The 24,211-nt window shown below is 36.8% G+C and overlaps 1 protein-coding gene across 6 annotated transcripts in view; it reads right to left on the reverse strand.

Moving 5' to 3' along the window:
- TRPC4 (transient receptor potential cation channel subfamily C member 4) overlaps positions 1–24,211 on the reverse strand; it is a 250,640-nt gene that overhangs the window by 62,156 nt on the left and 164,273 nt on the right. For all 6 annotated transcript variants that reach the window (XM_055120153.1, XM_055120161.1, XM_055120178.1 and 3 more), the window contains exon 4: positions 12,864–13,200. In XM_055120153.1, coding sequence (XP_054976128.1) covers positions 12,864–13,200 — 337 coding nt within the window. The remainder of the gene's footprint in view (positions 1–12,863; positions 13,201–24,211) is intronic.

The following is a 24,211-nucleotide window of genomic DNA, read 5'->3' on the forward strand; positions in this document are numbered from 1 at the left end:
ACATCTTAAAAAAATGGGGGGATTGTATGATTAGATTTTAGCCTGAGTTTCGTTAGCTAGCAGAATTTGGGGTCATTTTTGTCATTAAACTATTAAACTGAAGTAGCTTTTAATAAAGGTTTCTCACATGTCTCTGATTACTCTTGATTCCTATTCACTGCAAATACAACAGTGAAATACTAACTTCCCTCTATTATAGCAACTATCACTAAAATTTCTGGAGAAACAAACCTTTGCAAAAACTATAAAGTGTGACTTTTATGTGACTAAAAATTATGAGACTAAAAATTATGTGACTAAAAAAATCACTTTCAGATAGTAAAGTATTCATGGTAACTAAAGGAATTGAATAGAATAAAGCTTGGGAGAGATTCTGTCACAAAAATGTTTGTCCTGTTCCCACATTGAGAACATTTTCAACTAGCTCTCTGCTGTTTATAAACAGATGACATGACTTCTCAGAGTCGTGATGGAGGTCTAATTACAAGCATTGATGTCAAGACTGTGGGGACTTGACAAAGGAAAGATCACAGTGCAAATGAGTCAGAGAACTTCCTTTAAAAAATATTTATGGATGCCTGGAAGTTTTTACTATTTTTTCTACCTTTCCCAAAGCAGTTTTCATCAGGGCTCTGGGAGTCTTCTATTATATCCTGTTATGTGAAGTTGGTTGTGAGGATTAGATGAAGAAGGCAGGCTTTAGACACCACATTTAATAACCCCAGTTTTATGTAGAAATGTGTAAGTCTGCAAATGGACTTTTTGCCTTGTCCTTTGCTGCTGTCAGTGCTAAACAGAGAAAACAACCTCAACTAAGAGCAGACTCCTTTCATCTACAGCTACCTTCAAGGGCCTCTTATGGCAGACCTGAAGCTGATTGAGGCATCTGACCTGGGAAGTCTTAATTCATCACCTTATTCCATGCTCTGACACCAAATCAATGAAGCTAAAATGAATACAAAGAATTCCACCCTATTGTATGTTTTTTTCCTCTAGCTCTTAAATCATGGAACATAAAACTAATCTCTTCTCAAAATTCCTCTTCTGTTTAAAGAGAAATCTAAGCATAGCTATTTTTCACTCAGTAAATACGCACATTATGTTGGATTCATAAGAGTACTAAAGAAGGAGCTGGTCTTATTGAGTTTTCTACTTAAACTCCAAAAGATAGCCCCCCAAACAAAAACTTCCTAAAGCAAATCTACAGGAAACTTTATGGCTCTGCTCTTTCCTAATGACTTACTAAGAGGCATTAGGACTTTTGCAATTGTTACTCTGACCCTCGGGTACATATATTCAGAATACTGGGAAAAGAGAGCAGAGGAGCCTTAAAACCAGGGCAGCTGAGTTTGGGGTCAAAAGGCAACATGAGACTGAGTTGGGAGTGGTCACTAACCCCTACTGCTGTTGTCTTTCAGTTTAGTGAGAGAGGCTCCAAGAAAATCTGAGTTTCTTGAGGGCATCTTTAAAAGAAATCCTGGAATACCTTTGTGGATGTACCTGGATACATTTGACATTACTTGCAAATAATGCAGTTGTCATTCTGTGAATACATTTGTCATTTTAAGGAGTTCTTAATAAAGCCATTATGTGAATGCATTTGCATAAAATTCAGTTTCCAGAGCTGTTTCTCAATCTCATGGTTAAAGACCTAATGAATTTCTGAATGATTCAAGACTGGTAAAGAGCTGAAATTTAAATTTTTCACAAAGAGTGCAGTGATTTTAGGCAGCACTTTAAGAGACTTAAAATAACTGTAAATATTTAAGTAAGCACAGTTTACAGACACCTCAAACACCATAAATTACAATCACCATCACATCATCTTAACATTTAGAGAAAAGGTAAGAATAACTAATTAGGGAAGTACATATTTTCAAGTATGCAACGAAGGACACCATATAAATTTTATTTATTTGTTTAGGGGCAGGCCCCTAAGTTCTGCTTAGAAGGCCTGGGGGAATGCCCCCTGATTCTTGGCTAACCAGGACAGCAGATCAGTAGTAGGGCCGAGGATGTGGGCTTCGTGAATCTTGGGGAGCTGTAGACCAGGAAGGTGGATTCTTGAGGGCCACAGTCAATGATGCTGGGGGTAGGATCTCCAGGCTTACATCCTGTAATTCTCACAGGCCATGTGGTCCAGAGAAGCAAACCCAAGATCAATTCTAAGTCCTATACTAGACGCATGCAAATTTTGTTTTGTTTTAGGGCCACACCCCAGCAGAGCTCATAGGTTATTCCTTGTTCTGCACTCAAGAATCACTCTTGGTGGGCTTGGTGGACCAGAGATAGAACCTAGGTTGGCACTGTACAAAGCAAATATCCTATCCACTATACTACCTTTCTGGCCCCTGCTGCATTCTAATTTTATACATGTAATATAATCATAAAATTCTGGGTCCTCAAATAACTTATGACTTAAGTACTGCAATATAAAAATCTTTTAAGTTTCTATGAATACAGTAGCATTCATAGAAACTTTCTATTTAATTAAAAGTTTTCCGTGAAAACTAAGACAAAAAATGTTTAGGGGGTTGAGAAAGCAATAAATAAATATTTATCAAACTATTTTCTCAATGTCCTATTCAATCAGTAGCAGTAGTTGTTCAGTATGTGTTTTTGAATGAATATTAGTTAAAAATCATTTTTCACTATAAAACTACCATTTTACACTGAATATGAATGTTAAACCATTTAAAAATAATTATGTCATTTTTTTAAGGAAATATGTTTATCTCTGTACATTTTGAATACCCCTACACACATACACACACAAACACACCAATGAAAGATTTTAAAATGTGTAGTGTGGGGCTGGAGCAATAGCACAGCGGGTAGGGCGTTTGCCTTGCACTCGGCTGACCCGGGTTTGATTCCCAGCATCCCATATGGTCCCCTGAGCACTGTCAAGGGTAATTCCTGAGTGCAGAGCCAGAAGTAACCCCTGTGCATTGCCGGGTGTGACCCAAAAAGAAAAAAAAAGTGTAATGTCCCTGGAAGAAAAAAATTTAAATTAAAAAAAAGAAAATTTAAATTCAGGTTTACAAAGGAAATAAAAAAGAGAATATATTGATATCATATAAAGGGCATTAATTTTTTCCCTTCTTGGCATACAGTTATTTTCAGTATGGAAACCATGTATAATGTATGTGTTTAGACTGGGGCAGAATGACTGCAGAGAATGTAGAAGAAAAGCGTGTCATGTGTGGATTATGAATGTGACAACTGATATATTAGCAGATATTAAAGTCAAGGTGTACCCCTATCAAATATGTAAAGGTGTTACCTTTAATGAATAATTACATTCCATTCAAATCTGACTTTTATAAAGATCTGAGTGGTGAATAAAGGCAGAAAAACTAGGAAATAAGTCCATGTATGGAATTATTTTTGCAAAGTTATCTCTTTAAATTCTATTTCTCCCTCTTCTGGGAGATGAAGGCTCTAGTTCTGGAGTGTCCTTGCATTTTTCTCTAGTTTTAGTTTGACTCTTGTTAGCTCCTTGAGGATGGGTAAATGTAACTTCTTTAAGCCTATTTTCTCTGCATGAAATAAGATAGGGGCACTGATTATTATGGTGAATAAATATAGTTACTATGAAATTCAAAAGAATATAAATCTCTTGAAACAGAACCTTTTTTATTTTCTATTATCACCAAGACTACCATCACTATTCTGAACTAATGAAAACCACTCAAACATCCTTTTAGTCTTTTATGACTCTCACTCTCCCCCATCTGCTATCCCATCTAGCTCTTTGTGTGTGTGTGTGGGGGGGGGGGTGTGAGTGAAAGAGAGACAGAGACAGAGACAGAGAGGCAGAGAGAGAGAGTAAGTGTGTGTGTGTGTGTGTGTGTGTGTGCTTGTGTAGCATTTTGGGGTATCCCGCCTCGGCTCACACAAGCTCTATTGCTGAGTTACACCTTGACTCTCTATGTCTATTCTTCCCTTTATCCCTGGAACCATAAAAAGCATGTTATCAAATATTTTTTCAAGGCCTGGAAATTTTAATTTCAAGTGTCAGATTTGTGTTCACTGTCAACATCTAAAATACTTAATTTTATCCCCATTACAGAAGTCATTTGGCCAGATGATTATGTGACTGATATAAAAAACTTAAATCTACACAAACATTAAGATTTCTTATGTTAGTTTTAATAAGTATTGATAAAATTTTTTGTGTATATACCCACAAAAAATAAAAAAGTGATGATTACATAAAATAGCAATAGTTATTTTTTAAAAATGGAATTTTTCTTTAAATTAATCTAAATGGATGTTCCACAGCTATTTCATGAATGTATGTTTATGGATTTAGTTAGTCAAGGTGTTTAGAAAATTTTACTAAGAGATAGAAAGTGGACAAAAGTTATTGACTTGATTCTTAGAAATATAATAAAAAAATAGGGTTATTTTTAAAGAGGTAATTCATGAGTAAAGCAGAATGTAAATATATTTTTGTGCAATTTGGCACAAAAACCATATAATTTTCATGTCTATTACACAAAAGAAGAAAAATGGTTACAAGAATGAGTATCTTGATGAAACTGTGATCACCATTCTTCATTTTATATTTTCCATTTTTTAGACCTTGTTGAAATTTTTAGATTTGTTCATATCAACTACTTAAAATACAAAATAAAGAATGGAAATGAGAGGCTAATTTTGTTAGTGAAAAAAATTTAAGTAAGAATGTGTTTTAGACAACATGCATAATCTCAATTTTATGAGCACTTTTTAGTATATGCCTAGAAATTCACCAGAAACTATTTTAAACTAGAGCTTATCTCATATCTATTCCTACAATGCATATTTTCCTCATTTCACCCTTATTCTCATCTAGCTCAGCACGCATAAATTTATCTACTATATAATTAAGGTGCATATAATATCAAGCCATTTAATCTGCATATTTTTTGTTCTGATCAAAGTATTTCCTACCTTATCAATACTTTTGTAAAAGTAGAGTCAATAGAATTCAACCGAATCTACTTTTATAAAAATGGTTCAGGAATACTCTAAAACAGGGTACTTCAAAACAGGTTTAGGAAAACCCTAAAACTAGTATCCAAAGCATTTTTCCCATATAGCTCTTTGCATTTTCTCTTGAAACAAATGATATCAACTTGAAATAAATCTGCTACTACAGTTTAGCTGACATCTTCGAATACATATTTTTAAACACAACATGTTATGCTCAATTTGCTTATACATTTTATGTAAAAAGGAATTTCAAATATGAATATTACACTCATTTCATATTCTCTGCACTACATCTTAAAAAATAAAATTCTGAACAAGTAAAGAAACAGGTTCAAAGCGCAGTAACATAGAGAAGTAAGTAGGAACCAGGCCTCTAATCTTGACCCCTGATTTTCTCAAGCAATCATTCTGTCTTTGCAATGAAACTGGTTCTCTGGACAATTGAAAAACACAGAAATTAACTGACCCAGATTCCTCTATGACACAATTATTGTTTATTCCTTCCTTTTTTGTTAGTTTAAAAGGGCAATTTGGCAGTCTAAGAGATAGATTGAATTCTTTCTCTCACCAAGAATCTACCTACTAAATGAAAGAATTCTAAGTGAATTATCTTCCAATAGTTTTCTGTTGTCTAGAACTGTATCACACGATTACTCAAATCATAAGCTTGATTCCTGTATGAGGGTTTTATATTTATTTATTTATTTATTTGCAACCATTCATCCTGACAGAAAACAACGACAAAATCTCTCAAGACTGCTCTGAGACAAGAAGGGTGATAACCCTTTAATGCAAGAAAGTTGAAGGTAAAATATTTAAGGGATCATTGCAAACCATAATACCCAAAAGTAGAGAGAGAGTATGGGGAATATTGTCTGCCATGGAGGCAGTGGGAGGGTGGGAAAGGTAGGGGTATACTGGGGATATTAGTGGAGGGGAATGTTCACTGGTGGAGGGATGGGTGTTTGATCATTGTGAGATTGTAACTGAGACATGAAATCTTATAACTATAGCTCATGGTGAATCAATAAAAATTAAAAATAATTAAAAGATGCATCCTCAAAAGAAAGACTACACATTGTATTCCAGTGCACATGGAACATTCTCCAAAATAGACCACGTGCTGGGTCACAAAACATACCTCAATAGAATCAGTAAAACAGAAATTGTATCAACTATATTCTCAGATCATGTTGCACTGAAAATTGAGTTAACCACGCACAGACGCAAAGAAGCAAACCAAACACCTGGAAATTAAACAACTCAATGTTGAACAATGAGTGGGTCAGGAAGGAAATCAAGGAAGAAATCAAAAGATACCTGGAAACAAATGAGAACGAAGACATAACTTACCAAAACTGATGGGATACAGCTAAAGTAGTGTTAAGGGGAAAATTTATAGCCCTGCAAGAATTCCTCAGGAAAGAAGAAAGAGCCCACATTGATAACTTAATTTCACAGCTCAAGATCTTAGAAAAAGACCAACAAAAGGAGCCCAAACCAGGCATAAGGAAAGAAATAACAAAACTTAGAGCAGAAATTAATGACATGGAAACCCATAAAACAACCTTAAAGATAAATGAAACCAAGAGCTGGTTCTTCGAGAAAATAAACAAGTTGATAAACCACTAGCAAGACTCACAAAGAAAGAGAGAACTCTATTAAACCATATCAGAAATGAAAAGGGGACATCACAACAGAAACCAAAGAAATTCAGAAGATCATCAGAGACTACTTTGAAAGTCTGTATGCCACTAAACAAGAGAACCTACAAAAAATGGATAAATTCCTGGATTTCTATAATCTCCCAAAGTTAAACCAAGAAGATCTGGAATACCTGAATAGATCCATTAATATCAAGGAAATTGAAACTGTAATCAAAAGTCTTTCCAAACACAAAAGCCCAGGTCTTGACGGATTTACTAGTGAATTCTTCCAAACATTTAAAGAGAACCCATTGCCAGTTCTCCTCAAGCTTTTCCGGGAAATCGAAGACACAGAAACTCTCCCAAACAGTTTCTATGAAGGCACATATCTCCCTAATACCAAAATCAAACAAAGACACCACACACAAAAAAGAAAACTACAGGTAAATATCTCTGATGAACACGGATGCGAAGGTTCTCAACAAAATATTAGCAAATAGAATCCAACAACTTATCAAAAAGATCATGCATCGTACCCAAGTGGGATTCATCCAGGGGATGCAAGCATGGTTCAACATTTGCAAATCAATCAACATAATCCATTATATTTACAAAAGAAAAGAAAAAAATCATTTGATCATATCAATATATGCAGAGAAAGCATTTGACAAGATCCAGCATCTGTTTATGATGAAAACTCTCACCAAAATGGGTTTTGAAGGAACTTTCCTCAGTACGGTCAAAGCCATCTACCACAAACCTGGTAAGCATTTGGTAAGCATTATCTTCAATGGGGAAAAACTAAGAGCATTCCCTCTAAGATCAGGAACAAAACAAGGTTGCGCACTCTCACCACTTCTATTCAATATATTACTGGAAGTACTTGCAATAGCGATTAGGCAAAATAAAGATATTAAGGGCATCCAGATAGGAAATGAAAAAATTAAGCTTTCACTATTTGCAGATGATATACTATATTTAGAGAACCCTAAAGCCTCTACTAAGAAGCTCTTAGAAACAGTAGACTTGTATAGTAAAGTTGCAGGCTATAAAATCAATACCCAAAATTATTTGCATCTTTCCTATATGCAAATAATGTGAAAGCAGAAAGTGACTTGAAAAAAGCTATCCCTTTCACAATCACGCCTCAGAAAATAAAGTACCTTGAGATCAGCTTAACTAAGGAAATAAAGGATCTATACAAAGAAAATTATAAAATGCTACTACATGAGATAAAAGAGGAGACAAGGAAAATGGAAACATATCCCCTGCTCATAGATTGGGAGAATTAATATAGTCAAAATGGCAATACTCCCCAGAGCATTATACAGATTCAATGTGATCTCTATATGGATACCCATGACATTCTTCAAAGAAATGGACCAAACACTCCTGAAATTCATATGGAACTACAAACCACCACGAATAGCTACAGAAATTCTTGGGAAAAAGAAGATGGGAGGCATCACCTTCCCCAACCTTAAACTCTACTACAAAGCGGTTATAATTAAAACAGCATGGTACTGGAACAAAAACAGAGCTGCAGACCAATGGAACAGGGTGGAATATCCTTAAACACACCCTCAAAAATATGATCATCTAATCTTTGATAAGGGAGCAAGAAATGTAAAGTGGAGCAAGAAAAGCCTCTTTAACAAATGGTGCTGGCAAAACTGGACAGCTACATGCAAAAAAATGGACTCAGACCTCTACCTAACACCATGCATAAAGTTCAGATCAAAATGAATTAAAGACCTCAACATCTGACCAGAGTCCATCAGGTACATAGAAAACATGGTCGGCAAAACGCTCTATGATATCGAGGCTAAAGGTATCTTTAAAGAGTACACTCCACTGCCCAACCAAGTGGAAACAGAGATAAACAAGTGGGACTATCTCAAACTGAGAAGTTTTTGCACTGCAAAAGACACAGCGAGCAGAATTCAAGGAGAATCAACAGAATAAGAAATGATATTCACCCAATACCCATCTGATAATGGGATGATATCAAGGATTTACAAGGCACTGATTGAACTCTACAAAAAGTTTCTCAAAGAAGAAATCCAAATAGTCAAAAGGCATATGAAAAAATGCTCCTCATCACTAATCATTAGGGAGATGCAGATCAAAACAACAATTGAGACATCACCTCACACCACAGAGACTGGCCCACACCCAAAAGAACAAAAGCAACCGGTGTTGGCGTGGATGTGGGGAGAAAGAGACTTTCCACTGCTGGTGGGCATACCGACTGATTCAGCTGTTTTTAAAACAAAATAGGGGCAATTCTCAAAAAATTAGAAATTGAGCTCCTATTTGACCCAGCAATACCACTTCTGGGAGTATATCCCGAAGATGCAAAAAAGTATAGTAGAAATGACATCTACACTTGTATGTTCATCTAGAAAAAACCTGAGTGCCCAAGAACAGATGTTTGGCTAAAGAAACTCTGGTACATTTACACAATGGAATACTATGCAGCTATTAGAAAAGATGAAGTCATGAAATTCGCATATAGATGGATCAACATGGAAAGTATCATGTTAAGCGAAATGAGTCAGAAAGAGAGGGACCGACATAGAAAAATTGCACTCATCTGTGGGATATAAAATAACAGAATAGGAGACCAACACCCGATTTTTAAGACCCATATACATAAACATCTTCCCTTCCTTCCTAGCTCCTCATTTTCTACATAACTCAAACAAAATTCAATGGTATAAATGTGAAAATTAGAAAAAGTGAAGGAAAAACATTTAAAAAGGCTTTGCAGGATGATCTTTATTAAGAGGGATATGTTCTGTATGGAAAAACTAAAATGTAAAATATAGTATTTGTCTTGGGTTCAATGATAGAAAAATATATAGATAGCTTGTTGAAATGCAGTTTCTCTAGCAGGTGGAGAAATCTTATTTTTTTAGGAACTTAGCTAAGATATTCCTTGATTTATCTCATTACACATATTCCCACTGAACTTGGACTGGCTTGTTCATTTCTGTTTTATTGATATTTAGGTATTGTAGGAGAACATTGGGTTTTTCCTTTCAGACTTGCTGCAGGGAACTTAGGTTTATCGGGTTACACCCATCACAGTGCTCCTGAGACACTCCCATTCCTTTGTTTATCTCTAAACTCTTCTCTGCACCCTCCTTCCCAACCAGTTAATCACCTTTTCCCCTAATCAGATTCTGTTATCTTGTAATATCTGATCCTTCTAAGGACTCTGAACTTGTATTGTAAGTTAGTGTCTTTTGCATAGTTTACCTTAAAGCAATGTCCTTTCTGTATGGACACAGGAAGATAGTTAACATTATGCTTTATAACTTGAGAGTTGATTGACTCCAATAATATTTACTCTTGGGCATCTGCTTTCTCAACTCAGTTGCCCTTAGTTCCTAGCACCCCCAAAGCAGGGTCCCGACGAGGGACGGAATGGACCCAAGGCAAGCTGTGAGTTACCCTGGCATCGAAATGGGCCAGGCCAAAGCTCCACAATACTCAACTATAAGTTGAGGGCATGATCATGGACAAATGCTGTCATGATCCAAAGGTAAGGACAAGATTAGGACCCTGCTGGGGTTAGAAAGATTAACCTGACCTGAGGACTGTGGTCTGGAATATATAGTGAATGTCCTCAGAAGGAACCAAACTTTAAGGTTATATCTCTTACTGTGCTCATACAGAATGACATTGCTAGAAATATTAGAAGTAGATTTACTACAACTATGTAAGTGGATTACTAGCTGAGGAAAGGAGAAAGCGACATAGCCTTGTTTGGATCCCACCCTTGAGCAGATCTCCTAGTAATCTCCTTAGATGAGATTTTGTCCTTGAGGAGTGGTCTTACCTCTCTTTGTTGATTTGTAAAAATCAAAAATGAAAAAAAAAAGTAAAAACCACCCTATGTGATTGCTATATAAACTTAAGACTGTAAGATCTGGGGGTGCACAAGAGAGAAGCAGAACGAAAATGGAGATTGGAATAAACTGCAACTGATACTGACCAGCCAGGCACTCGTTCCTTCCTTTGCCTGCCCATCTCCATCAGCCTCCCCAGGGTGGGGGAAGCGGCACGAGACTAGAGACTACCGAACGTGGGCGTCGGGAGAAATAGAGCCCCACTGGCCCCTCCACTTTTGTGAACACACAAGGTATACAAACATGAAAATTATTACCTTATCATGGTCTTAATAAAACGTTTATAACTCAGTCTTAAATATTGCTCATTCAGCATTCATGTGGGCTTGAGCAAAAGTAAAACTGGTTTGATATATATATTTGAGAGAGAATCATTATTTTCCTTATGACTTGTATTTTAAGCAAGGATATATTTGTCTAAAAATTATCAGATAAAATAATTTCCTGCACTCAAGACAACTGGGATATGTTTGCCTGCTAAATTGTTAACATATAATGCTCATCATTAAATTTTTACTTTAATAATTCATCTGTGGTTTGAAATACAACTTCTAACTGACTCCCATGGAATATTCTGTCATCAATTTTGCAGATAAAAGATAGTGAATAACTATTTTAATTGTATAATTTATTAAAATGTTATAGTTTCTACTTTTTAAGCATTATTTACATTTTCACCTTATGTCACATAACATTTTGCATTTTATATCCATATCCTAGAGCAAATTTACCTTTATAAGGCAAGAAAAATTTTCTATCATTATTGCTTTCTCCCTATATTGTGTTTACTACTCTGAAAATACTCTACACATATTCATTAACTGCATAAGGCAAGACTATATATACTATACATACCTGCTTATACTATACTCTATATATTAAGTACAGTATTTTCTATTTAATTTAGAACACAGAACCTTTAGGGATTCAATGAAAATGACCTGTAATAGGAATCTTAACCTCCTAAACATTTTAAGAATTGGTCCTCTGCAAATTTTTAATAAGAAATAAATATTAATAAATAACTTGTCCTAATGTGAGTTAGGTAATTAGAGAAAGAATAATTCACATTGAATATCAATGACAATGTTATAACTATTTTATTCAAGAAGATTTACAAATAATCTAAACCTTTTAGCTAATTTAAGTAGAGGCATACATTATATCCATCTGATTATTGAGGAACACTCTATTTAAGGTTTCATTAAGAAGGCATTTTTTTCCTCTATGTAAAAATATGTTAAAAGTTCATTGTTTCTATGAATTTTTTTTTACTTGAGGGCCACACTGGGCAATGCTCAAAACATACTCATAGCTCTGCTCAGGGACCCTCCTGGCAATGCTCGGGAAGCCCTGTGATCTCCCTGTGATCTTGGGGACTGCTACTTGCAAGGCAAGATTTACCTTTGGTCTCTCTTTACTGTGTCTCTAGCATTGAACTTTATGTATTGTCAGCATCTAGAGGATTGCGAGCTTTAAAACTGGAAAGTGTATTTGTCTCAGATTCTGATGGTTCTTTAATTTCTTCCCTTTTCTAATTTTAAATTTTTTCACTAGGTTTGACAGTTAATCTAGACTTCTAAGATTATGAATCAAGAAAATTCGCCCTTATTTTCTAATTAAATCATTAAGTGGATAGGATACTAGAAAGGCTTAAAATGATGAGCACACTGAGAAAATATGATTTCTCAGCAGTTCACAACAGGATAAAGGAGAGAATAATTAAACTGTAAATTTTAATTAAGGCTACAATAACCAGAAGAAAGCAATTTCTTCACTAACATGTTTTCTATTATGATTTTCTATTTCTGTGTAAACAAAATAATAGAAAATTGGAAGAGTTTCAATTAATTCAATTTCTTATTTTTGTGATTTAATATATAAATAAAGATAAATTTAAATTAACTTAAAATTGATAGCCACCTTACATATGGAATCACTCATTGTGCAGAATGATTTGTATTTGTTTTTTAGGAGACCTGTCTATGAAGAAAATGAAAATGTCTATTTATAGCCAACAATATAAAAGACTCATATATAAGCAAAAACTCAAAGAATCACCTCTAGGATAGGAAACTATTAAAATCTGGATTCTAAAACATCAGGTCATATTTCACAGGCTGCATTTGAGAGCAGGTCCACAGCAGAGCCTGTGAAATATTTATTTGGTTTAGGGAATTAGGTTTTGAAGCCAAAATGATCAGAACCTGTTCTAAAGATCCCCTTGTTCCAAACTGCAATGCATGTTCTTTTCTGAACAACAAAATTCCACGGCAGTAACACATTTTTATTATATTTTCTATAGTAACACATTTACCCAGGACCCACGGTAATATCATCCACTCGACGATGGTTGGTGGTGGGCCTTGCCTGTTTAAGTCTGACCTGTCGATGTGCTGAGAGGCAAGCAGCAGCAGGAACAAAAAAGTCAAATAGGAGGCTGTGTGGCAGATGAACTTGATAAAAGGCTTTCTGATGAACAGTCCCAGCGGGCTCTTAGGAGCTATAAGGTAGCACACAGAGAAGACTGGGAAAAGCAATCCTATTATGAAACAGGTCACCATCTTCACCGCCCAGTGGCGCCTCCTCCAGCCTGGGAATTCATCATACCAGCGGGATGCCAGCAACTGTTGACAGTTGGGCTGGGCAACAAACTACAGAAAAGAAAAGAAAGGAAGCTGTCAGAGTTAGAGGCACTGGCTCAAATTCATCCCCAAGGACATAGAGTTATCGTTCATGTCGGCTGTGCTGTCTTATTTTTGTATTTAAACAAGCAAGAAGTTCTTTTTCTTTTTTTCTGTTTTTGGGCTATTCTTGGTGGTGCTCAGGGCTTAATCACGGCTCTGAGTTCATGGATAACTCCTGAAGGGACTCAGAGGACCACATGGAGTGCCAGGGCTGGAAACCAGGTCAGCTTTGTGGAAGGCAAATATTTGTCTTACCCACTTTACTATCACACCAGTCGCACAAGCATGAAGTTCCTTAAGTCATTCCTTCTGTGAATAAATAATGTTAGAAATACATGCAAATATAAAAGTTAAAATTATAATGCCACAACTAAACCAAGACACAATTACCAATATTTTTCAAAGTTCACGTGACATATATGCAGATATATTTATTCTAATCTTTATGTGTTTACTCATTTTATAAATATGTGTCCATAAAGTTCCACTCTCTCTTTCCCAACCATAAATACAGGACTTTGAATCCTGTTACATCCAGCTAAGCAAAGATTCAATAAAGAGTGACAAATATGAAAGCATATTAGTATCATAAGAATGTAAATGATCATAGTAAAATTTTATAAAAGTAAATACCAAGATCTGGAAGGATAGTACATCACAGATGGCGCTTGCCTTGCACACACCTAACGCCAGTTCAATCCCTGGCACCACATTTGGTCTCCTGAGCCACAGCAAGAGTGAATCCTGTGTGCACAGAGAGAAATTATTGCTGAGTGTGGTCCCAAAACAATAAAACAAAAATAAATAAATAAAAAGTATAAAAATATGTCCAAATAAAGCAGAATATCATTTCATAAGCTGGCTACATGTTTAAGACTTTGAGCATATTTCATTTTAAAGAGGAAGATTAAAAATAAAGGAGGAAGATCCTTCTTTATAAGGGGGGTATGTAAGAGGTCAGTAAATGTGTTCAGGGTCATGCCTAGTAAGTGATTCCATATTTATTAAGATTTTTATTCCTGTACATTATATTTCTCACTAGGAATAACAGAAAAGCATTATATAAACTCAGAGGAAGTTTTCAGATGGAACAATTCAAGAATGCTTTTGAGTGGGTCTGAGCAATGAATGGGCAGATTTGCATAATTACAGAGGAGAATAAAGTGAAGGCAAAGGAATGAAAGATAAGTATAAAAGAAATATAAATTAATAAGAAAGCAAACCTTGTGTTTAAAGCAGTGTTCACTAACCACTGGTCTGTGAACTAGTTTCAGTTTAAGAGTTTAGAAAGGTCGAAAGTCACGAGTCTACCACCTGGTTTATATTTTACTGTACATGTCTGTGGACCGGACATGTACAGGTACAGAGTGTACAAAGGCTGAAGAACTCTTACATGGATTGTTAAGATTCTTGTTCTGTTTAAAAGTCCTTACTCACACCAGGAGGATTAGTCAATGGTTGGGATTTTGCCACAAGTGTGGAGAGGGCAAAGTGTAGTTAGAAGAGAGAAGGAACCAGTCTAACAATAGAAAAAAGATCACTCTAGACAAGAACTTCATGTTGAAAGTAGGTAAAGGGATATACATGATAACCTTACAGTATCTGTAGTGCAAATAATGCCATAAAGGAGACAGAGAGAGATCGATAGAGAGAGAGGGGGGAAGAGAAATAGATAGATATAGAGAGAGAAGGAGACAGAGACAGAGAGAGACAGACACAGATAGAGACAGACTTATAGAGATAGAGACAGAGAGATAGAAAGAAAGAACAAAAGTGTTAGCCAGAGAGGCAGATGGGGCAGATGACAGGGAAAGTGGGGACACTGATGATGGGAAATGTTCACTAGTGAAGAGATGGGTGTTGAAGTGTGACTGAACCCCAACAACTTTATAACTGTGTATTTCACTGTGATTCAATAAAAATAAACAAATAACAAAAGATTTTAAAAAGTCCTTACCCTAAAAAAATAATACATTCCATTAACAATTTATTAGCAACTTGTAGTTTGCCATCTTTCTATTTTTTAAATTTCTTATGAAATAAGGTAGTCTTCAGAGTATTAGAGTTTAGTACGTGAAAAGCTTTAATATCCCAAAGTTCAAGGAACTTTTAGCAGGCCTGCGGGAATAGAGCAGCAGCTGAGAATAGCTGCCTTCGTAGCATGAGGTCACAGTTTCCATTCCCCTTCCCATGTGCACTGAGTATCATCCTGGTGACTCTGCTGTTTGAGCCGGGCAGTGCTCTTGTCTATGTCCTTCAGTGCCACCAGCAATGCTTGGGTACAATGCCGTCAGGAGTATGTGAACAACTTAATGAAATGGGTGCAAGCTCTGGCCACAGAGCTAAATAAGAACAGTGAAACTGGAAGAGAACAACCCTCAGCAAGCAGCAAGAGCGACTGGGTAAGCACCACGAGCTGTAGTACATTGTTGGATGAGTCCCACAATTATACGTGGAGGAACCACACCCAGGCCTGTGTGCAACCCCATGTCACCTCAGCAGCAATGACAATGAAGGGAGGGTAGAAGACTAAAAATAAAGACAATAAAATAAACACAGGGAGTTCCTTGAACCTTATTAATGATTACAGATTCCAGTAACTAATGAGAAAGGACTAAGAATAAACAATATGTTTCACAATGCAGAAACAGTAAAATTAAGGTAGATGCTTTGTTTAATACAGTATTGGTAAGATACAGGACTAATAAACCCAGTTCTTTATGGCAAAAATCACATTAGAACTTGGGATGCCTCATGCCAGTGGAGCAAATAACTTGGTTGGAAGTGGTTGGGTTTACCAGGATAAACATTTTTACCGCTTGATCCATACATATGGGCTGTGTTAAGTGACCTGAAGAAAGTAATTCATTTAATTACACTGGACTATCTAGACTACCTACCATTGCCAAACACTAATTCAGCTTTAATTTTTTAATGAATTTTTAAATTAAGATTTTTTTTTGGTTTTGCGGCACAGGAGGCCTGCTCCAGAAGACCGTACATAGTCCAGTGGATCAAACCAGAGTCAAATGTATGCAAGGTAAGTGCCTTCACCCCTGTCCTATATCTCTAGCTTAACTTCTTTTAAAAATATTTTTTCTATAATTATTAGAGAGTGCACAGCTCCGTTTAGTGTGCACAGTATTACATTGAATAACGACACATCAAGATTTATGTAGAGGTATAGAGTAGGCAGAACCATGGAAGGAAAGCAAGAGTGTGAGGTATTGTTTAGCTACAATAAGACTTTCTCAATTACAGCATTAAAATAACCCCAGCAGCATTTTTAAAATCATTATAAATACAAATATTTTCAAAATAGTTTTATATCCTTTCAATTATACATCCTCCCTGAATGTCTACAATAGCATCCCCCACATTGTACTTCTTTATTGAACATGCTTTTCATCAGACAAGGGGTTTGGTGGCTAAAATTAAGGATTGCAATTATTACATAATAGGATTTTTCAGTCTTGAATTGCTGAAGTAAATGAAAACATTTCAAATCCCTCATGTGGTTCCATCCTGTTCTTTGTTTCCCTTTCTGCATACTTCCTGTGTGTTGTCCCCCTCCCACTGCTTGCCACCTGCTTGAACTAATTAGATTCAACTTTCAGTAACACCCCCTGAAGATCACCCTCAGAGAAGGTGGCCTCTGCCTGTGACACTTGCTCCTGGTCCAACAAGGGCCTCTCCAGTAGGGTCATGCCTTGTTTGCAGGATGCAGCAGAGCTCACAGGAGCTGCATCTCCTGTCCCATCTTCCTGCTACATATTTAGTCTCAGAAACTACAATCTTCCTACCCTTCCAGGATGGAGCAAAGTAGTCTTTTTTTCAGCACTCTATTATAACTCCTTTTCCTACATTGTTAGCCAATTCCAACACAATACTTGACATAATATTCATATTAATATCCAAGTATTCTAGAGCTAATATCCAAAAGACTTAGAGCATGTGTTCCATCCAGCTGATTCCACCTCTCCGCACCACCCAAAGTGGCCCAATGAAAAGAAAACTAAATACCCAGCTTGTAAATCCTTTTTTCAGTCAATTAAATCAGAACTGCATGGATGACTCAAAATTACCTTAACGATTTATAAAGTTTTTGAGTTGTGTAGTTTAAAACTGACTCAATATTTGAAATATTTTTATATTTGAAATCTTAAAGGAATATAGTGAAATCTAACTTGAGAAAGTGAATAAAGCCAACAAGTGAGAACAAACAAAAATAAAACTCAAAGCTAAACTGATAGAAAATCTCATTATCACATGGAGAAGAATTAAAATAGTAACTGGGTATAGGAAAATAAACATATAAGAGTCCAAAACTTAATTAACATAGTCCAAATAGTGAAAGATAATTGGATGCTAGGGATATTCCCCAGCAGTAAATGAATAGCTCACATAGATGAGGTCCTGAGTTAGATCCCTGGCACCACACACACACACACACACACAGCTCAAATTTTATTTGTTAACTGTTATTCACTCATTACTTTCTTTTTCAAAATATTTTACTACTTTAAAAACTTCTATCCAAACACCATGAGATAGCTCAAACAGCTGAAGCACTCGCTTTATATGCAAGAGGTTCTGATACAATCCTCAGGGCCACATATTTCCTTAAGCACCTCTGGTGGTGACCACTGGGCCATGAACAGCAAGAAGCCCTGAGCACCACAGGGCATTACCTCTCCCAAAACTACCACCAATGTGCACTGGTGGAGGGATGGGTGTCTGATCATTGTGTGATTGTAGCCCAGACATGAAAGCTTGTAATTATCTCATGGTGATTCAATAAAATTAAAAAAAAAAACACACAACCTACCACCAACATCAAACTTTCTTTTTTTTTTTAAATTTTATTGAATCACAGTGAGATAGTTACAAGCTTTCATGTTTGCGTTACAATCTCACAATGATCAAACACCCATCACTCCACCAGTGCACATTCCCCACCACTAATATCCTGGGTATACCCCCCCTTTCCCACCATCCCCCTGCCTCCATGGCAGACAATATTCCCCATATGTAGGATAACATAGATTCAGGTAGTTTAGGTTTATTGGGTTACTCCCGTTACAGTGCTCCTATTCCTCTTTGTTTATTTGTAGCTTCTTTCTTAGTGTTCAGTTGACTTGTAAATAATGTTTTTCTCTTCTCCTTGAGTCCTTTGCATAGTTTATTCAGAGCAAGTCCTTTTTGTATGGACACAGGAAGACTTAACAAATGTTATGCTTTTGTAACCTGGGAGTCATTTGACTCTACATGATATTTTCCTCCAGGGCATCTGTTCTCTTGACCTAAGCCTCAGCTGCCCTTACTTACTAGCACCCCCAAAGCACGGTCCCAACGTGGGACAAGAAGGACCCAGGGCAAGCGGTGAGTTGTGTGCTACCCTGGCATCGAGATGGGCCTGGCCAAAGTGCCTAATGCTTAACTATAAATTAAGAGCTTGATCATGGACAAATGCTGTCATGATCCAAACAGTGATAACTAGATTCGGACCCTGCTAGGGTGAGGAATGATTAATCTGGCCTGAGTGCTGTGGTCTGAGTCTGTGGCAAGATGTTACCAGGAGAGCTGCCTTGCAAGCCTCAATGTATGCCTTGCTATGTCCATACAAAAATAACTAGTATTAAGATGTTAATAAGTTCCTGGACTAAGGAAAAGAAAAAAACCTTAAGAGTGAGGAAGGGCTTTGGAATGCCCTGCCCTCAGGAAGGGCTTTCTTATGCTGATTTTGCTACCTGGCTGGGTGTAGCCTAGAGGGCAAGGTGGGAGAGACAAGGAGGAGGAGAGATGAGAGAAGCCTGAAAGAAGTGGCAGTTGATCCAGAGAGAGGACGGAGCTGGGAGTGCTGGGAGATGAGAAGATTAAATAAATGGTAACTAAGCAGCAACTAGCTTGGTCCTCGTTCTTCCTTCGCCTTTCCTTGACCACCGGCCGTCCCGATCCAGTCTACACACTGCGGTTCCAGGGCACTGAACGCGGGTGGTGAGACAGAGCCACCCGGAGAGCCCGCGAGTGCACTCGCCCCTCGGCGTGCTTTAGTTTTTTAGACCCATACTCTCTCTTTACTTTTGGGCATTATAGGTTGCAACACAGACACTGAGGGGTCAGAATGTTTGGTCCATTATCTACTTTCGGCATGTGTCTTCCATCCCAACTGGTTCCTCCAGCCATCATTTTCTTCGTGATCCCTTCTCTATTCCATCTGCCTTCTCCCCTTCGCTCATGAAGCAGTCTGCCAGCTATGGGGCAATCCCCCTGGCCCTTGTATCTACTGTCCTTGGGTGTCAGCCTCATGTGAACATCGAACTTTCTTTTCTGACTATGGCCATATTCTCTGTAACAGCATAGTCCAGATTCTGAGAGCAACCAATCTGAGTATTTCCTTAATCTTGGCCAAGTCAAAGAGTTAAATGGAAGTATCAATTGACTGCTAATTTCTTATAGGAAGAATTGAAACTTGGGTTTGAATATATTATAGCTATTACATAAGGGATATCTGAATCCTTTGTTTAAAAATGACCATGGATTCATATACATCCAGATTTCTCTAGGGAAACTGTTTATTTCTAAGCAATACAAAATAATCCTTCAGTGGGGAGGGGTGTTTTCTGCCCAGGAGTTTTTCAAATAAATTTTTAATGTTGGCAGCAAAAGTGAAGGCATATATGCAGGCAAAAGAGTGTCATGGATTTATTTTGTTAGTACTTGAAACTACTTTATCCTCTTTTAGCCCCTAATTCCCTTAATAGCAGAGAATGACCCTGTACTGACTTGCTTCCCAGAGCTCAGGTGGTATTCTGAGTTAAAACAAGTCCTCTGCTCTCCTGGGGCAGAGTCATCCCAGAAAACTAGCTAGATCTTTCTACTTTCTAAACCACTTTCAATCAATCTTAGTAATTTAACTGTAGCATTTGGCACCATTAATGAGTCAAACTTAGGTTACATAAGTGGGAAAGAGCTCTGCTACTGGGAAGAATTAGATAAATCAATCTTAGATAAATTAATTAGATAATAAGATAAATCTATCTTAAGGAACTTATAATATAGAGAGAAGCATTCATGTGAAGTGGTAGGTAACAATACAGACCTTTGCTGACTTGTTTTTTAAAAAAGAGGCATCAAGAAAGGCAGACATTATAGCCACATTGACTATCAAGGCATGTTTGAGGAAAAAAATAAAGATTTTGTAGTTAAGTTTAAAACAGGTAGAATTTTGACAGGCATAGTTTGTAGGTGAATGTGTTTTCATTTAGATTTAAAGAATATCATATTTAGCATTTGAGGATAGAGATAAGTATGTTCAGAGGAGCTGAAAGGTTACAACCAATGATTAATGTACTCGAGCACAAAGAAAGTTCAACCTTATTTGTGGATATACAGAAAATTGTTTATGGAGGAAACACTTTAGTCTAATTCCTGTTTTTTAAAGTATAGGCTCAAACAAGCAACTTTGGCATCAGCTAGAAACTTGTTGGTAATGCAGGAATTCAGAAGAAGAAACAAATAGTGGAAAAAGAATTCTATTTAATAGTGTGGCTCTTATGAGTCTTAAAAGTTGATAAATATTGTATTTGACACTAATAAAGTTATCTTTAACTCCTAAGTGTATCTGATAAACACTTAAATGGTGGTTTTAATTAAATGTAAATAAACACACAAATGCTTCTAATTCCTGAAAAGGAAGAAGGGAATAACAGTAAAAGAGAGAGAGAGAGAGAGAGAGAGAGAGAGAGAGAGAGAGAGAAGAGAGAGAAAGAGAGAGAGAGAGAGATACAGAGGAGGGAGGAAGCATGAGGGAGACTGTAAGAATACAAAAATTATAAGAATATGGAGAGATTTGTTGAGTTAGAGGAAATTGAGTAGCTGTGATTATTATGAGTACTTGATGGTGGGAACTAGCCAGGAAGAAATTTTTTCAAAGTGGAGTAATCAAAACATTACCCATAGGAGGCTTTAAAAAGCATCTCTTTGGGACAGTGAGATCAGTATAGTGGATAAGGAATTTGCCTTGTGTGTTGCTGGACCTGGGTTTGAGCCCTGCCAGGAGTGATCCCTGAGCACAGAGCAAGGAGTAAACCCTGAGCCCTGAACACAGCCAGGTGTGTCCCCCCCTGAAAAACAAAGTTTCCCAAGACGCTATTCCAGTATTTCTGGTTTGGTACATGAAAAGTGAGACCCTAAATTCTGCATTTCCCAGTTCCCAAATTGAATTTCTTGGTGCCATTAGCATTGCTGGTGCAGAGGACACCTTTTAAGAACTTACACAAAAAATTTTTTGAGTGATGTAGGAAAGTCTTCTCATTTTTCTATTTTTTCCTATTCTCCAAATTTTATTTTCCTTATTTAAAGTCTTGCTGGGCTCTCCTAGAGGGCTGGAGGCTTTCAGGGCGGCCACTAATCGCCCTTATAGGCCCACCCCACATGGCAGAGCCCAGCAAGCTACCCGTGGCATATTCGATATGCCAAAAACAGTAACAATAATGGGCCTCATTCCCATGATGCTGAAAAAGCCCCCAATACGGCAGCATTAGGAAAGAGGAGTAAGAAGAGGCTGATAAAACATGCTCTTTATGTTCCTGGAACAAGCAGACGCCATTGGGCTACACTAACACATGGCAGGGACGAATGGAGACATTACTGGCGTCCTCTCAAGCAAACTGTTGAGCAATGGGACAACAGGTGGTACAGGTGATATTTAAAGTCATTTATTTTATTGCTACTGTGAACAGGAAATTTGGTTTAATAAGTATATATTGGGAGAAAGTTGCATAGAAGTCACACATCTTACAGATATTCAAGAATGTGGATTAATATAATAACTAAGAACAGCTGAGCACAGTGCAATGGCAGTCCAAGGAAGAGAGCTGACTAATTCACCATACAGGCAGTAGTGCCAAAGAGGGTATAGTTCATCCTGGGCATGTTGGGAAGAGTTAAGAAAAGAGACACAAGCAGATGATAAAGAACTTGAAGCAAAATAAAAGGGAAAAGAATCCTTTCTAGCACCTGATAAATCCTTTTTATTATTATTATTTTTTTGGATTTATTTTAGGGGAAGAGGTAGGCAGTTAGACTCACACTCATCAGTGTTCAGAGATTAGTCCTGGCTCTGTGTTAAGGGATCATTAGTGGTGGTGATTAGGTGACCATATGTGGAGTCGGGGATATAATGGAAGTCAGATGTGTATTAAACATTCTCCTAAATCCCATAGTCTCCAGCTCCTGGAGAGATTTTTTCCTAAGCATTACCTTCTGCCTTTATCATAACATTTAAGTAATGCCAAATTATATTGTCCTTATATCACATACTTGGATTTTGTAAAAATTAAGGGGATTTTAAATCTTGGGAACAGGTTACTGAGACCGGAATCTTGGGTCTTCTGCTTTTGGTTGTTTATCAATAAAGTATTAAATTTAAAGTGTGCCTTTTTCTTGATCTTTATAAAAGGGATAATAGAAACATTCATGTTTTTGTTACTGTAAAATTCACTGAATTAATAAACAATGTAATGGCTTTTAGATTATTTCACACATATATTTATAGACATAAGGTCATGCATGTAAATAATGCCCATAAATATATACATATACACATCTTCATTTGTGGCCTTGTATACAAGTGTAGAATGTCCACTTTCAGGACATTGCAGATAATTACAATCATTCCATCGTATATTCATTCACTTTCTCTGGACATGCTGGTTAAGGTTTGATTTGTAGATTAGAATTCAAAAAATAGCTCAAAACATATGAGCACAGCACACCAGGCCTGACATCTACATATTTAGAAGCAAAAATGACAAGTAAACCTTAGCTGATAGTTTTGGTGAGGGAGGAGCCGGCTTAAATTCCTTAAATCATTTCTGGGCCTAAATTCAAAATTGGCTTGGAAACTGAACTGGGCTGATGAGTGGGCAGTAATGGGATGCTGAAAATGCAGAGACAAAGGAAATAAGGTGGGAGGTGATAAACCCAATATTGACTGCATTAAACCACTGAATTAAGAGAACAAAAAAAGACCCAATTTATTAGTGGGAAGATGGGATCAACAGATATCATAAGCACCCTGAAAATAACCAAAGTCAGAAGTTACTACAAATTCCATATCTATTTACTGATAGCACATTTTATATTCAATAGGAAGAAATTGTTCTAAAATTGTATGGAAAATAGATTTTTTAATACTTGTTATTTAAAAATTGCCACCTAAATGTTTTCTTAAAAATGCACATAAAGGTGAAGACAGAAAAGTAGGCAGTTCTGAAAAAAACAACAGAAACTATAAAACATGTTGGTAAATAATAGGTGTAAACGGGAAATTGAAAAGAGAGAAAGAGACTAAGTCTTGTTCCTGGTTAGCACTGAATAGACTGAGGTCTCGTAAATCACTGGCATCATATCTTTTGAATGGTCATTCCAGGGATGTCCTATCCTTACAGTCTCCTGGAGGGTCTCCATGGAGTTCACAGCGCTGTTTCTCTGAAACCATTTGGACTATCACACAGAAAAAAATAAGAAACAGTGGGATGGCTCTGAATTGTTCTTGAGAGGAAAGGATAGAATTACTCTTCCCTTTCCTCTCCTTTTTCACACAATATCAAGATCAAGTACTTTCTGAGGAATTCAATTATACAAGATCCCGTAAAATAGAACACCAATTTTATATCTTCTTTTGAGAATTAACTTGATTTCGCAGAACGGATTCTCTCTTCTCCCCTGCCACTTTATACACGTAAATAAGTTAAGTAAAGAGTTAAACTTGTTTCAAATGTGTTAGCTCCAATAAAGAAAGTTTTTGACTCTAGTCTCAAGGTCAAGAAAATGATCCTTTTCTTTCGTGCTCCTAATCTCTTTTCTTCCCACTGAACTCCTTTCTGCATCTCTGCCAATGCCTTCTAAACTTGGCTACACATTTCCTGGTCTGAAAAAAAATCAAGACTTAGGTTTTTAATGATCTCAATAT

The sequence above is a fragment of the Sorex araneus genome, chromosome 1, assembly GCF_027595985.1.
Source record: "Sorex araneus isolate mSorAra2 chromosome 1, mSorAra2.pri, whole genome shotgun sequence".
Taxonomy (NCBI): Eukaryota; Metazoa; Chordata; class Mammalia; order Eulipotyphla; family Soricidae; genus Sorex; species Sorex araneus.